The sequence below is a fragment of the Crocodylus siamensis genome, chromosome 1, assembly GCF_052110815.1.
Source record: "Crocodylus siamensis isolate JL-2025a chromosome 1, ASM5211081v1, whole genome shotgun sequence".
NCBI lineage: Eukaryota > Metazoa > Chordata > Crocodylia > Crocodylidae > Crocodylus > Crocodylus siamensis.
In genome coordinates this window covers 36,470,103-36,485,450 of record NC_143395.1, presented here as the reverse complement: position 1 = coordinate 36,485,450, position 15,348 = coordinate 36,470,103, and the positions used below count along the sequence as shown (strand labels likewise).

The 15,348-nt window shown below is 44.4% G+C and overlaps 1 protein-coding gene across 7 annotated transcripts in view; it reads left to right on the top strand.

Moving 5' to 3' along the window:
* Positions 1-15,348, top strand: part of ERICH1 (glutamate rich 1) — a 184,273-nt gene that overhangs the window by 52,719 nt on the left and 116,206 nt on the right. For all 7 annotated transcript variants that reach the window (XM_090033161.1, XM_090033199.1, XM_090033181.1 and 4 more), the window contains one exon: positions 12,357-12,491. In XM_090033161.1, the coding sequence (XP_089889287.1) occupies positions 12,357-12,491 (135 nt within the window). The remainder of the gene's footprint in view (positions 1-12,356; positions 12,492-15,348) is intronic.

Genomic DNA, 15,348 nt, shown 5'->3' with positions numbered 1-15,348 from the left:
CTGTCAGACTGCACCCCTTGTTTAGCCAGGGGGCAGGCGGGAGCGCCAGTGCCACCCCACGAGTGCCGATTGGGGAACAGGGCCGCCAGCAAAAGCAACCGTGCCACTTCCAGAAGTGGCCACGGGACTTCTGGAAATGCCGTGGCTGCTTTTACAGTGAGTGAGATTGTCCGCAGTCCTCCCGCCCCCAGCTGCTGACTGGTGTCAGGAGGGGCACATACTCCCCCCTGACTCAAGAGGCACATGCCTGGGTGACATTCACTGCAATTAACCCTGTGGGGTAAGGGACTCAGAGGGCCAAAACAGAAAAGTAGCTCTGTCAGGGTGAGAGACCCAGAGGGTTGGGGCACAGAAACATACAGCAACCAAGGGGTGGACTGGGTGTGATTGATATAATAGGGCCAGGGGACCCAGCATATGAAATTAGAAGAATGTATGCAAGACATAGTCATGACTATGGGGGCAACTAGAGGCCATGATTAATGCTCCTGAAGTGATTTAGTGCCATAAGGTACATTAGGGCCCCAAGTGATGCCTGTAAGATAGGGTAAGTTCCAGCAGGGCCTAGAACAGTTTGGTAGTGGACTAAGGTACAGAGAGAGATGAGTAGGACTGAATCTGGCTATGCCAATTAGTTGAAACAAGGATCACTCCAAGGCAGCCTCCCAATTAATGTAATACATCAAGGAGTGGCAGGTGAAATAGCAAGGGAGTACTCTTAAGATGGTGGTGTGAGACAGGTTTAACATTGCCTCAAGCGGTGTTAAGGCAACACTTAAAGGCTAGGCTTGCTACATTAATGTTGAATTAAATCATTTGATCTAATTGAAAAGATACCTTTTCTAGTTTTTTCACAGGAATCACAATCAGATGAGAATTCAAAAGTGATCTGACTGCTAGAAAATGGACAGTACATTTAAGTACAAAGAGGACAAAGATATCTCTATGATTCCTATTGACCTGAAGTCATAAGGAAAGAGGAGAGACAATATTTTATTGTGTAGTCTTGCTTGGTTCATGAGGGAATGTGGAGTGTAGCTTAACTGTTCTTATCATGTAAGGAGAACTCTCCAGTCCTACAAACATTATGACTTCACAGAGGCTTTTATCAACAGCCAAAAAAACCTTTTAGGTGTATGGTCTTCCTTACGAAGTGGACTTTGGTAGATTCTCAAGCTAAACTTCTGAGTGAGAACACTGGGGAGTCACTCTTGGAATTGCCATAGCACAGATGAGTAGCGAGCATTATCCTGTTTCTGCATATGGTCATATGTCTTGTCTTTCAAAGGAAAATATGAGGAAAAGTGAAGGAGACTGGCTAGTTGAGGACACTTTTTTTAGGACCTACTTTAGGACTCTGTGTGGAGGGTAGGAGACTTCATAGATTTCATAGATGTTAGGGCTGGAAGATCATCAAGTCCAGCCCCCTGCTTCAGGGTAAGGAAGTCAGCTAGTATCAAAGGATCCCAGTAAGATAAGCATCCAAACATATCTTGAACGAGTATAGAGTAGGTGCCTGCATCACTTCTGGAGGGAGTCTATTCCAGGTCTTAGGGGCTCAGACAGTAAAGACATTTTTTCTTATGTCCAGCCTTCTGGAGGGAGTCTATACAGTCTTGGAGGAGTTTATGACCGTAGGTCCTTGTTTTCCCTTGGGACACTCTGGTGAACAGACATTCCCTCAGATCCTGATGCACACCCCTTATGTACTTATAAGCAGACACCAGGTCCCCCCTGAGCCTGTGCTTTTTCAAGCTGAAGAGTCCCATGGCTCTTCATAAGGCCTATTCTCTTGCCCTCTGATCATGTATGTGCCTTTCCTCTGGACTTTCTCAAGCTTCTCGACATCCTTCTTAAATTGTGGAGCCCAGAATTGGATGCAGTACTACAGCTACGGCCTCATCAAGGCCGAGTACAGCTGGTGGATGACATCCTGAGATTTACTTGAGAAGCATCTGTGGATGCAAGCCAGAGTTTTGTTTGGTTTACCAGCTGCGACATCGCATTGCTGGCTCATGTTCATCTTGTGGTCAATCATGACCCCCATGTCTGTTTCAGCTGTGGTGCTAGTGAGCATAGCACTGCCAAGCCTATAAGCATGCTGTGAATTTTTTTTCCCTGAGGTGGAGAACCTTGCATTTATCGGTATTGAACACCATCAGGTTTGTACCTGCCCACTTACTAAGTTTATCCAAATCAGCCTGGATCACTAGCTTGTCCTCAGGTGTGAACACTGTGCCCCAAAGTTTAGTGTCATGAGCAAACTTGGCCAGTACGCTTCTTACACCAATGTCCACATTGTTGATAAAGATGTTAAAGAGAACCAGTCCAAGGACAGAGCTTTGGGGGACACCACTGGTCACAGAGTGCCATAATGATTCACTACCATCGACTACTACTCTCTGGGTCTAACCTCGAAGCCAATTTCCCAGCCATTGGACTGTGGTGTAGCCGAGGCCACAGTTGGCCAAATTTTCCATGAGACACCAGATCAAAGGCTTTTTTGAAGTCCAGATATATGATATCACTCTCTACTCCCTTGTCCAGGTGATATGTCACCTGGTCATAGAAGGAGATGAGATTGGTCAGGCAAGACCTACCCATGACAAGCCCATGCTGGCTGTCCCTCAGGATGATGCCATCAGCCAGTTTATCAAGAAGGGTCTCTTTGATAATTGGCCTGTAATTCCCAGATCTACTTTCCACCCTTTCTTGAAGATGGGTACCACATTGGCCTTCTTCCAGTCTTCAGGTACTAGACCTGTGCACTACGAGTTTTTGAATATTTTTGCCAATGGCTGGGCTATGACACCTGCCAGCTCCTTGAGTACTATAGGGTCTAATCTGTCAGGACCAGCTGACTTGAAGGTGTACAGCCTCTCAAGGTGTTCCTTTACTACATCTATACTGATGCCGGGTATAAATACGCCCTCACCCTGGCCATTCCGCATCATGGTATGCAGGGCTGTCCCTTTGGGCTGATGAAAGACCGATGTGAAGTACCCATTAAGCAGGTTAGCTTTTTCCTGAGTGTCAGTTATCAGTTATCCCATTTGGTTCAGCAGGGTTTCATAGTTTCATAGTAGCTAGGGTTAGGAGGGACCTGAACAGATGCCATAGGCAGGAATAAATGTTGGGTTAACAAGACCCCAGACAGCTGATCATTCAACTTCCTCTTGAATTTGCCCAAGGTAGGGGTGAGGACCACTTCCCTGGAAAGTTGGTTCTAGATATTGGCCACCTTAACTGTAAAATATTGCCTTCTGATCTGTAACCTAAACCTATTCTCCATCAGCTTATTACCATTGTTCCTCATCACCCCAGGTGGTGCTGGGGAGAAAAGGGCTCTACCTATTTGCTGTTGATCTCCCCTGATGAGTTTGTAGGCAGCCACCAGGTCCCCCCTCAGCCTTCTCTTGCTGAAGCTGAACATGTTCAGGTCCCTCAGTCTCTCCTCGTAGGGCCTGTCTTGCTGCCCTCTCACCAAGCAGGTGTGCCTCCTCTGAACCCTCTCCAGATTGGCCACATCCTTTGTTCCAATGTTACCCTTGCTTTTTTCCTGACTCCCTACATATGTAAAAAAAGACGTTTTATTATCCTTGATATGTGAAGCCAGATGGAACTTAGTTGCAGCCTCAGCTTTCCTGATCTGCTCCCTGTAGGTACAGACCAATGCTGAGTACTCCTCCTTGATGGTGATTCTAGCCTTCCATCTTTTATAAGTCTCTCTTTTTAGATGTAGGAGGTCCTCAAGTTCCCTGCTGAGCCAAGGGGTTTGCTGTGCCCTTTTGCTACCCTTCCTCCTAGATGAGATAGCCATTCCTTGTGCTGTCAGGATCACTCCCTTGAGGAGCAACCACTCCTCTTGGACTCCTCATCCTGTCAAGTCATGGTCCCTTACGGCCTCAGCAGCAAGCCTCCTGAGCTTGTCAGAGTCAGCTTTCCTAAAGTCGAGGACTTCTGCATTGCTGACTGACTAGCCTACTTTGGTATGGATAGTAAAGTGATCAGCTCGTGGGCACTATCACCCAGCTTTCCAGCAATTCTTAAGTCACTGAATAGATCATCCCTTTTGGCCAGTATCAAGTCCAGCAACGCTTTACCTCTTGTCGGTCCATAGACTTCTTGAGTCAGGTAGAGCTCGTCCAGGCACGTGAGGAAACTTTGTGACCGATCAGATTTGGCCAAGTGTTCTTCCCATGAGAAGTTTGGGTAGTTGAAGTCTCCCATGACAACCATGCACTGAGAGCATGCAGCCAGTTCCCCAGTGAATTCCTGTTCTAGCTCTTGTTTTTGGTTAGAAGGTCTCTAGTAGATTCCTACCATGATATTCCCTGTGCCACGTTCCTCACATATTTTAACCCAGAGGGACTCCAGTTGTCTTCCCTGGGTGCCAATGTCAATTTGCAGGGACATGTAGTTGTCGTTGACATAGAGAGCTACAACCCTACCCATTTTATCTGCACGATCTCTCCTGAACAGGGTATAGTGATCTGTACCTGTGGCCCAGTCATAGGTGGAGTCCCACCAGGTCTCCATTATCTTTATTATCCATAGTCATTCTTGTTTAGCAGGAGAACCAGTTCCTCCTGTTTGTTCCCCAGGCTCCTGGCATTGGTGCACAATGTAAGTGTCCCATTGAGGGCCCTTGCCTTCACTACAGATCATTCCAGGGCTAGAGTAGGGGTGGGTTCCCTTAAGTGCCTTAGCCTGCTGGATTTGCAAGGGTTGCTCAGTGGGCTTGCAGTGGCGATAATCCCCCCAACCCCTGGTGGGCTTAGTTTACAGCCCAGTCAAGTAGGTCAGCCAGTCTGGCTGAGAAGAGCCTCCTCCCCAGTGCAGTGAGGTGGAGGCTGTCTCTCCCCAGCAGACCACTGCTTCTGTCACCAAAGAGTGCACTGTGATTGTGGAAGCTGAAGTCTTCACAATGACACCAGCGCCACAGTCTTTGGTTGACTACCTGGATCCTCCTCTCCCTCCTCAACCCATAGCCCAAAACCAGGAGGATTGAGGAAAATACCACCTGTGCCCCCAACCCCTTAAGCCCCACTCCCAAAGCCCTGTTGCACCTTATGACCTGGCTGGGATTGCTCTGAGCCATGTCATTCGTGCCCACATGGATAAGGAACATAGGGTAGTGGTCGGTGGGCCAGATAAGTTTAGGGATCCTCTTGGCCATGTCCCAGATATGGGCTCCTGGGAAGCAGTAGACCTCCCGAGCTAAGGAGTCGGGGCAGCAGATTGCGCCCTCAATCCTCTCAGTCAGAAGGGAATCTCCCACAACAACCACACTACAAGTGGCCTTAGGGAGAGCAGGGACGGTAGTTGTAGGTGAACCTGCATTGCCAGCAGGAGGTGGCAGCTGTGCAGGCTCTACTGGGGCTGCAAGAGGTTCATATGTATTGCAAAACTCTAGAGGGGCAGGGACCTTGGTGCAGCAGGCCTTGAGGCTGTTCACCACCTTGGTCCAACGCTGGACAGTATGGGAGATTCCTGGAAGGTGACCTTGGTCTATCCTCCGCCTCCAGAGGGTGAAGGGCCTGGCAGCAGGAGTCTCACCATCCCTGATGGCATGCAGTCTCTGGACTGCAGCCTGTAGCTCCTCTGTCTGGCACCCCAGAGACTCCAGAGTGGAGCAAACCCCATAAGGGGAGGTGGCCATACTTCTGGTCCCATGTGCCTGGAAACGTGTCAGGCAGCCCCCACAGCCAAGAGCCAGGGGCTCCGTCTGCATAGAGCCTGGAACCATGGGTTCCATCTGGGTGGAGGCCTCTGAGTTGCCAGAGGGGGAGGCCTCAGACTCTAAGGGGACCCTCAGAGTGCGGCATGTGCCCATCCACAGTGTGCCACTAGGAGTCTGGCTACTGGTGGGACTAGCTTCCCTAGGGCTCACTGGCAGGGCCTCAGGCCCTCCCACACTAACTCCCACGGCAGGCCCAGAAGCGCACCTGTTTGCACGTCCTGTTTGTGAGGCTCCAGTCCCGTGAGTCCCTGGGGGGATGGGCCAAGTAGGAGCCAGGGACTCATTAGCTCCTCTCAGCTGCCTCTCCACAGCTGAGCTACACTAGTCCCATCCCACCACAGGCCTCGCTTACCTCTGGCTGTGCTGGGGGTCGGCAGTGTGCTCTGCAGCTGCTGGGGGTCGTTGGGGGGCTTTAGGGTGTGGAGGTATGACAGGCTTGCACCTGTGTATCTCGCGCCACTCCAGGAGCCTAACTGGGCTGCTCCTAGAGCCTAACTGAGACAGGAGAGAACTATGACTAGTATGGGTCTGAATTCAAAAAAGGGATTTAGGCACAATGGTTGGTGCTTTGATCAGATTTTATAGGCCTGTTCTCTAGTGGATTTTTCAGCAAAGTGTCGTATATATGAGATTCTAGTACACAACTGTGTGAATATAATTAGTACATGTACTTGATACATCTGACATTTTGAATGAAATGTGCATGTTAGTATCTGGATCTCATTTAAGGGTGGAATTCACAAGCTAGTCATCTCTGCAGCTAAGTCTCCTGAAGGGCCTAGTCCAGTGTTTCTCAAATTTTTTATACTTAGGTCACACTTCGTTTTATGGATTCAAATTGGTGTCATGCCTCTCAAAAAGGTGTGCGTGCGTGTGTGTTCAGAAACATATAACCTATGCATTTCCCCTGCCAGAGGAAATTATAACAGTGCTGAGCTGTACTGCTGGCTACAGAGTAGGCTTTTTTTTTTTAACTTCTATGAATTTCAAGGCACCCCAGTTGAAAATCACTGAGATAATCTAAATTCAGAAAAGATTTGGAGGGGGCTGGAGGCTAAAAAAGTAGAGGATCACTGATTTAGCTGGTGTCATTTAAGGGGGGCAGCAAGGACCTCACCCAGCTGTACCCTGCTCTTTTCACTATCTGCACCCTGCTGACCCTTGGTCTGTACCTCAGGGAGAAAAGGCAGCCCCTGCTGCTGAGGCTGCTTCTGCTCCTAGAGGGTCCCTTGCCAGCAACCACCCCTTCAGTCCCTCCTGCTGGCCCTGGGATCATGGCAGGAGTAGAGCAGATAAGCAGGTCTACAAAGCATGGCTCTGCCTGTGCATCTGTGGTCTCACAACAGAGTACATTACTGTGAGCATGGGGAGGAGAAAGCCAGGGAAGGCAGCAGTGGCAGCAGTCCCTAGAGGAGTAGCCACAGGCACTGCTGGAATAGCTGGGGCAGGCACAGGGTGCCAGCCGGGGAAAAAAACAATTACATCTTCACATGGGGTGGTACCTGAACACTAGTGTGCTGCAGTACACCCTTTGGGAATCACTGGCTTAGTCTGTTAGGAATATTCTAAATATACCTAATGGCAAAGGTCCACCTCAGCGTTAGGCCCTTGGGATTGCTTATGCCTTAGTTATTAGATAAAATGCATAGTGTTGGCATTAGATGAGGAGCCAGAACCAAGGAGTCAAGACTAGATGCGCAAGTGGTTGGAGTGAGAGGAGGACAGTTTTTTGGTAAGGTGGAAAGACAGAGACAGTAAGAGATAGTGAGCATGGAAGCAAAACCTTGGACTGGTCAAAGGAGCAAGGACTGGAAGGAGAAGCCTGAGGAGAAGAGGAAGTGGGATAATGTGATGGAGAATTATAGGGAGAAGTTGGAAGGAACACTAAAGCAGAGGTGCTGAGTACGTGGGGGCCTGAGGGCCCTGGCCGCCTTGGGAAGAGGGCTGTCACTTTAAATGTGTAAAATTTTCCACATCTCCATTATCTTACTGCCCCCTGGGAAAAATAAGTCCCCGCTTATGCACCATAGCATGGGTCAAGTTTGGGGAACTGTCCAAAAAGTGCGTGCCCATTACAGCATGGTCCCCTCCAGAGCCCAAAATAGAACTAAAGATTCCTGAGCACAGTCATTCCCCTGCAATCAGGAAATATCAGTGAAACCCAGTGACAATGTACATATGTGTGTAATCTCTTTCTAGTGCTGGACCACATGAGAGGTTGACAGCTTACAATTGGTACCAACTATTTTCTGAGTTCAAATGGCAGAGGTGTATATTGTTTTAACTCTATCAGTTGTCAATGCCCCATGTGTGTTACATGATGGAACTGAATGTGTATTATGTGAGAGAATTACAAATTGCATTTAAAGATTGTTTTTAAAGTCACAAAGTTAAGAAATATGAGAATTGTAGTTTGCAGCTGAACATTAATTCAACCCTCTTGTTTATCTACATTATGATAGAGACTTTAATTCCATAAGCTTGTTGTGTTTCTTCCATAAGATCCCAGCCTTATCCAATGAACAGAATGGGCAATATGCACTTAACAAGCAACAAAAGAATACTTTTTTCCTCTTTGTTTGATGTGTGGCTGTAAGCTTGATTTACTGCATAATAATCAAATTTATTCTTTGAATAAGAACTAGTGCTTTTCTAGTGCACTTCTTCCCAGTAGTATCTTAGTGTTCCACAAACATGTTAATTTAACTTCATAAATCCTCTGTGAGACGAGATAGCATTATTATCTCTCTTTTCCAAAGGGGGAACTGAAGGGCTGAGAAATTAAAGTTAAAATTGTTCACTTAATCGTAAGTACCTGGTTGAAGAATGCTACAGCCTGAACATTTGGCATTAGATATCATCTTATACATTCAAATGAAAGTTTTCATTGACCTGTAATGAAAGTGTGAATATCCACTATTTTTGCAAATCGGGTATCATTGTATCAAATTAGAAATGATGAACATGGAATAGTCAGCACCTGTAAAAAGCTTTGACTTACATGACTTATCCAAAGTCTTACAAACTCTTTGGTATGGGCTGAGGCAGAGATCAGCTGTCTTAACCATGAGATGCTTCTCTTTCCTACGGCTATCTGCCTTATTCACTACACACACCTTCAAAACATGTAACAGTCTCCTTTATTACACAACCATAATACATTGTCATGGTATAGCCAGCTCATGATAGTATGTGATCATGTAATTAAAGTCTATAATAAGCATACAATGAGAATAAAATCTGATATTTCCTAACTCTTGCATTTTTTATATTACTTATCTAAATGCCTTTCTGTCCTCTATAATGAAATTGTAAATGGCTTCACATAATCTCCACACCACTATTTCCCGGTGATACCAGGGACACGCATTTTTTCTGGAGTAAAATTGATGGCACACTTCACTCTTACACCCAAAAAGGGTGTAACATATTCCATTCCTGCCAGAGGAAACCATACAAGTGCTGAAATGTTCTGTTAAAAAAGATACCAAATATATCTTTCTTTAAGCAAAGGATTAGTTTCTGTACCAGTGGTTCTCAGCCTCTTCAGCCTCAAGCCCCCTCCCCAATAACTTCAGAATTTCACAATACTTTCAGACATTTTAAATAAAAAATGCTTTACTTTAATCTCTGCGCACCCCTGTGCCAAGCCCAGCATAGGCCCAGAAGAGGCATTGTGCTAACTGAACCCAACTCTCCCAATGTCTGTATAGACCAGGTGCTTTAGTGAGGCTTTTTTGTGCATTTATCTAATAGTTGAGTGAATTGGCTTTAGATACAAATGCCAAAAAGCCCTGCTGAAGCACCCAATCTATGCAGACACTGCAGAACCAGGTTGAAAAAATATGCTGCTTCTTTTGGTAAAGCACTGTTTGTTTGTTTGTTTGTTTGTTTGCTTGTTTGTTTGTACATCTACAAGCAGCCTGAGAGATGTAAAGTCAAAGAAGATATGGAAAGCAGGCTAGGGGCTAAAAAAATTGAGGATCACTGATCTAGCTGGTGCCACTTAAGGGTGGCAGGAGCAGGACCTCACCCAGCTGTGCCCTGCTCTTTCCACTCTCTGCCCCCTCCCAATCCCTAGTGTGTACCCACTGCTGAGGCTGCTCTTGCAGGCCTTCTGTGATAAATACCATACATGGTGGAACATGGGTAGAGTAGAGTGGATGCGGCAGGCTGCAAATCACACCTTTGCCTATACGTCCTCCCACTTGCAACAGACCATGATGCTGTGAGCGTTGGGTGGGAGGTATCACCAGGGCTGCCTGAGGGCAGGGAAGGGTAGGGGAAAACAGCAGCAACAGCAGCGGCAACAATTCCCAAAAGAGTAGCTGCAGGCAGTACTGGAACAGCTGGAGCAGGCACGGTACTGGACAGGGGAGGAGAGCATTTACATCCTCACACAGGGGGATCTCGTGGCATAGTGTTGCTCTCACAACACACTAGTGTGTCCTAGCACACCCTTAGGGAATCACTGCTCTACACCCTTGTACATGTGCATTGTGATGTTGTTGTGAAAATATATTTTCCCAGCCTGTCTAGGATAGATGGTTTTCAGTAAATAAATTGGGACAGTTTAGTTAACAGGTCCTGCCTCAGTTGTCTCTTCCAGCTTTGCAGTTGCATAATGCAGATGGAAGGAACTACATGAAGAGTGAGGGTGATATTCCTATACAATTTTAGGAGAAAAAATGGAAGCCTTTTTCATATTATAATGTATATACCTGGGTAAGAATATGTACTGTAGATTGTATTTTGAAACTAGAATTTTAAACACAAATCAGTAATTGTATGGTAGTTTATTTATTTAAAGTTCCCTTTGACTTCGTCATCTAGGCGAGGGACAGACATTCAAAAAGCCTGAGAAGGAGGTGCTTCAATCTTTGCAGGTTAGTCTAACCTGCCTAGGCTGAATCAGTGTGTAACCACTCAGACATCCCCTCTGGACTGAAAAAATGCAGGCATTTGGCTGCGGTGGCTTAGGCTAGAAGCCGGGGGGTAGCTAGCCCTCCCATCTCTTCCACAGTGCTGAGCTGAGTGGGGCATGGCCAGGCCTGGACAGGACAATCTGATTAGGGAGGGGTTCTCCCCTCCTCCCCCATAACAGAGCATTTATCAGCTCTGTTATCAGCATTTTCCACCCCATTAGAAAACAAACCCCTTTCTCCTTAGTTCAAGCTCTTCTTAAAGAGCTTTTCCACAGAAGGGAACATTCCAAGGACGGACATTACCAGCTACCTGTTGATTAGCTCCAAAAAGCCCAAAGCTGAAACTGTTCTGTCTGCCTTTGTCGTGTCTGCCTAACACAGACACCTCTCAGCATTAGCTAGCATACCACATAATGGCTACTGTTCCTGCTGTGAGAGGGAGGGAGGGGGGATCCCTGCTGTGCCTGCAAGTGTCTGCTGGAGCTTCAGCGAGGGAGCATGAGGGAGAAGCCAGCCCATCACTTTCGAGCAGAGAGCCTCACTCAGCCCAGAAAGCATGACGGGATGTTGGGGGACTCTGGTTTCACTTAACCAGGAAGGGGTCTGGGACAGACATTTCATAAACTGGTTTGACCCAAATCAGTTAAGTCTGATTCAACCAGGTTGATCTCAAACCAGTTTCAGCCATTTGAAACTGGTTTGTGTGCACTGAATGTCTGTTCTGTTACAGGTTTAAACCAGTTTCTCATCACTTTACCCAGGTTTATGTGTAATTTCTGTCCCTCGCCTTACAATGTAACAAACAATTGCTTTGTTGTAGAGAATTTGGTGACACAAAGCTCCCAAAAGCACATTTTGGACATGATCACCATTTTCCAAGGTACAAGATTGCAGCCATTTATATTAAATCAATATGAAGCAGTAAGTGTCATTATGATTAACTAAATGGGATTTCCTGAGCCATAAATCTTTCTTTCTTGCAAAGCTATTAGCACCCTTAAATGCTGCTTTTTGACATTTGTCAGTTAAGGGATTTAAAAACAATGACCTTTGTAAGTTGTGTTTAATATTTGAAGGGCCTTTGTTTATTTGTTTGTGTCTAGGAAGCAAATGCAAAGTATCCAAGACTGCTGCTTTAAAACATTAGAAATTGTTAATATTGTTCAATAGAATTTAACATTCTTGAGAACACAAACACATTCTTGTCATTTAAATTCTTACAATGATTAAACACTTCACTGGTAATTGATGCTCGCAGGAAAAAAATCAGACTGAGAACCTGTTACTCGCCATTTTTCTTTTTAAAAAACACTTGTAATAGAAAAAGTGCTCATTAATGCAGAACAGAAGGAAGCAAAGCCGCGTCTTTCAAATATAACAACTCATTATAAGAGATACTTCTAAAGCCTTGGAGGAGGAATGGTCCAAAAAGAGGAAGTAGCACACTTCATAGTAATGACAGGGGGGAGGGCGGGTTGGTTTTTAACAAGCACAGAATTCAGATTCTCTAGTTTGTTCATCCCAGTGTACTAAATAATTTGAAGATGCTTCTTGTCTGACACTCTCTCTCTCTTTTTACTAAGTCTAAAGTTTTCATAACTCCACTATTACCACTGTATTTATTCAATATTGAATGACTCACCAAGTATCAAAGTTACTAGACAGACATTTTGTTTTTTTTCTTGCAGGTGGTGATAATGAGATTCTTCCTCCAAGAAAGCTATACACAGTGAGCCTGCCTCCTGAGGGCTACATCCCAGTTAGTCCAATCACTGTTAATGACCCAGATTCTGAAAGCGCTAAGAGTAATGAAGATACAGCAGGTAAAGGGGTACACAATGTGATTATTTCTATAATTTTCTTTCCAAAAGGCATTTCAGTGTCCAGATAATCATGTAGAACTAAATGGGAGCAACCTAGTATTTAACTGTTGCTGCCAGTGGGTGTCAGTGTTTTGCAACAAAAGTACAGTCAATGAATTTAAGATGTATGTCCACCTGTGCAGACTTTCACCTTATAGAATTTCAGAACCAAGTGCCTCATTTGGTTGCATCCTTGCAATGTCATTAATGTTGCTGCAGTTTCATAAGTGTAGAATAAGTGTACAAGGCTAGAATTTGACTATAGCATGGATGCCACATAAGAAGAATAAGGGAGAAACCTATAAACCAATGGTTCTGAAACTCTTGACAGATTGCGCACCACCAATTTAAAATTAAGTACCACCAGCAGATTTTTCAGTTCAACCTTAAGTACCACTAGCAAATTTTTGTCATGTAAAGTAATTATAAGTCTGTTAACGCGTACCACTGATGTGTTGTCTATGTATCACTGGTGGTATGTGTACCACAGGTTGGGAACCACTGCTATAAACAATGTAAGCAACACTGTATAATTGATTATTGGGGTGTGTTGTACAAAGAGTAAACTGAATCCACTCTTGAATATAGTCCTGAGATTTACTAAGAGAAAGTGTTCAGTCCAATAGTTTTAACTTTGCAAATCTGATTGCTGTGCTCCTGTGGAAATGGATGTTATTACTTATTCTGAACAAAATGTGCTGCACATTCATAGTGGTCCTACCTCCAGGAAGGGAGTGGATACAAAGGCCAGGTCAGGTTCAACCTGATCAACAAGAGTGCTGTAGGTTGAAGAGAGAGCTTCCAAATGGAGCTTTCAAATGTCTTAGGATTTTGATAAAGATATGGAAAGGCAGACTTTCTCATTTGAAAGAGGTATCGACAGAGAGACTGAATGAGTGGTCAAAAATACGGCTTCTCCTGGAACGGTGAGACCACAAAAGCAGTTCAAGAGTGATCTTTCTCCACATAAAAGTCAGGTGCAATAAAGAGATGTTTCTAATTAAAAAGTCACTTTATCAAAGCAGCATGTCTAGCAGCAAGATTATTTGGCGAAAATCCTAATGCATCTTTAAAATAAGAACCAATCTTGTTGAACTTTTTCTCTCCTAATTGCCTCATAAGGTGGTTATATTTTCTTTGTAGGAAACTGTTCTGGTACCAAATTTAAATGATGCATTTTTCTCTTTGTGTTCAACTGGATTCATAGTTTCTAGGGTCAGAAGACACCTGTTCATATCATCGAGTCCAACCCCCTGACATGGCAGGAAAGAGTACTGGGGTCAAATGACCCCAGCAAGGTGATTATCTAGCCTCCTCTTAAAGATTCCAAAGAAATAAGCCCCTTTCTAATTTTCTATAAGGACTTTTTTAATAACAGATTTAATTATTGAAGGATAGTTTACTTCTGTTAGAACTGTTAGCCCTAGGTTAACAGTAGCAGGGTTCCGATTCTGATTCATGTTAGCATTGTAATTTGAGAGAACCAGAGTTGTAAACATAACTGAGCTTAGAATCGGATCTGAGGCATTTATTCATCTGGACAAAGTTTTTAGCTAAATGAATGTCTGATTATACAAAACAAATTCCATGTTTGGTCTAATTATAAATAAATAGATCCTTAAGGAAAACCTAAACCATTTTAATTTCTTGAACTGAGAAATTAGAAATGGAAATATTGTGAGCAAAAATAAAATGCCACAGAAAAGCAAATTATTTTAGATGTTAAGAACTTTGAGACTCCAGTAGTGATATATATATATAGAGAGAGAGAGAGAGAGAGGGAGAGAGAGAGAGAGCGAGAGCGAGCGAGTGCACAAGCTTTTCTGAGCTGAAGCTCACTTCATCAGTTGCCTAACATTTCTATTAACAGTTCTAATCACAGATGGCTTACTGAATTTTCATCTCTATGTCCGCCACATTACTTTGGAAACTTAACAGTTCAAGTTTAGAATTAGACAATTCCTTCATAAAAATATAAGACCCTGGATTATACTTGCTTATATGCATATGTAAGCTTATTGAAGCAAAACGGTGAGGATGATTTATCTAGGCCTGACACTCTGCACAACTACCACTCAGCTCAAACCACTGCCACTGACATCTTCTTGTGTTTCTTTCACTGATGCTTGACTCATTGCTTTGGTATTCCTTACAGAAGCTCCCCATATTGAAGAGGGTTTCCTTATAACACATACATCTACAGCAGAAGAGGTTCACTGGAGGGTACACAAAGGCTCTTTTAGTATGTGAATGCATCCAAGATCCCTGGACACTTTGCAACTTTTGCTACAAAGTTGTGTTCAAATTGTATTTAGGTGTTCATGGCAACAGGAACCATCCTTTTTGTGCACTGGGCTCATACAACTCTCTATGTACTTACAGGATTTGCAGAAGATGGGGATTTGCATGTTCATTTACAGGGCTCTTAAATTTACAGACTATGAGTCAAATACATGCAAGCTGGGTTTTATGCAGCATAGAGGTCAGAATAATTACAGTAATTACAATGACTTGTCTCTTTTGAATAGTATGGGTAAATTGCTCCCATGTATATCTTTTTGCTGTGATCTTAGTGCATGAACTGGAGCCATGGGTTTAAGCATTCAATCTGATTTTGTTTCCATTAGAAGTGCAGCTATTGTATAATCTCAAGAGATGAATTGTATTTATCAACATTTCAACTCTACTACAATATCAGTAACATTCAAGTTGTAGCATTTTCAAGGCTTAATCCACTGTCAGGTCAGATGTAAACTAGCTAATATATTTCTGCAGGCCATTCTGCTCTTTCAAATATTGCCTTCTGTGCCTATGAGGT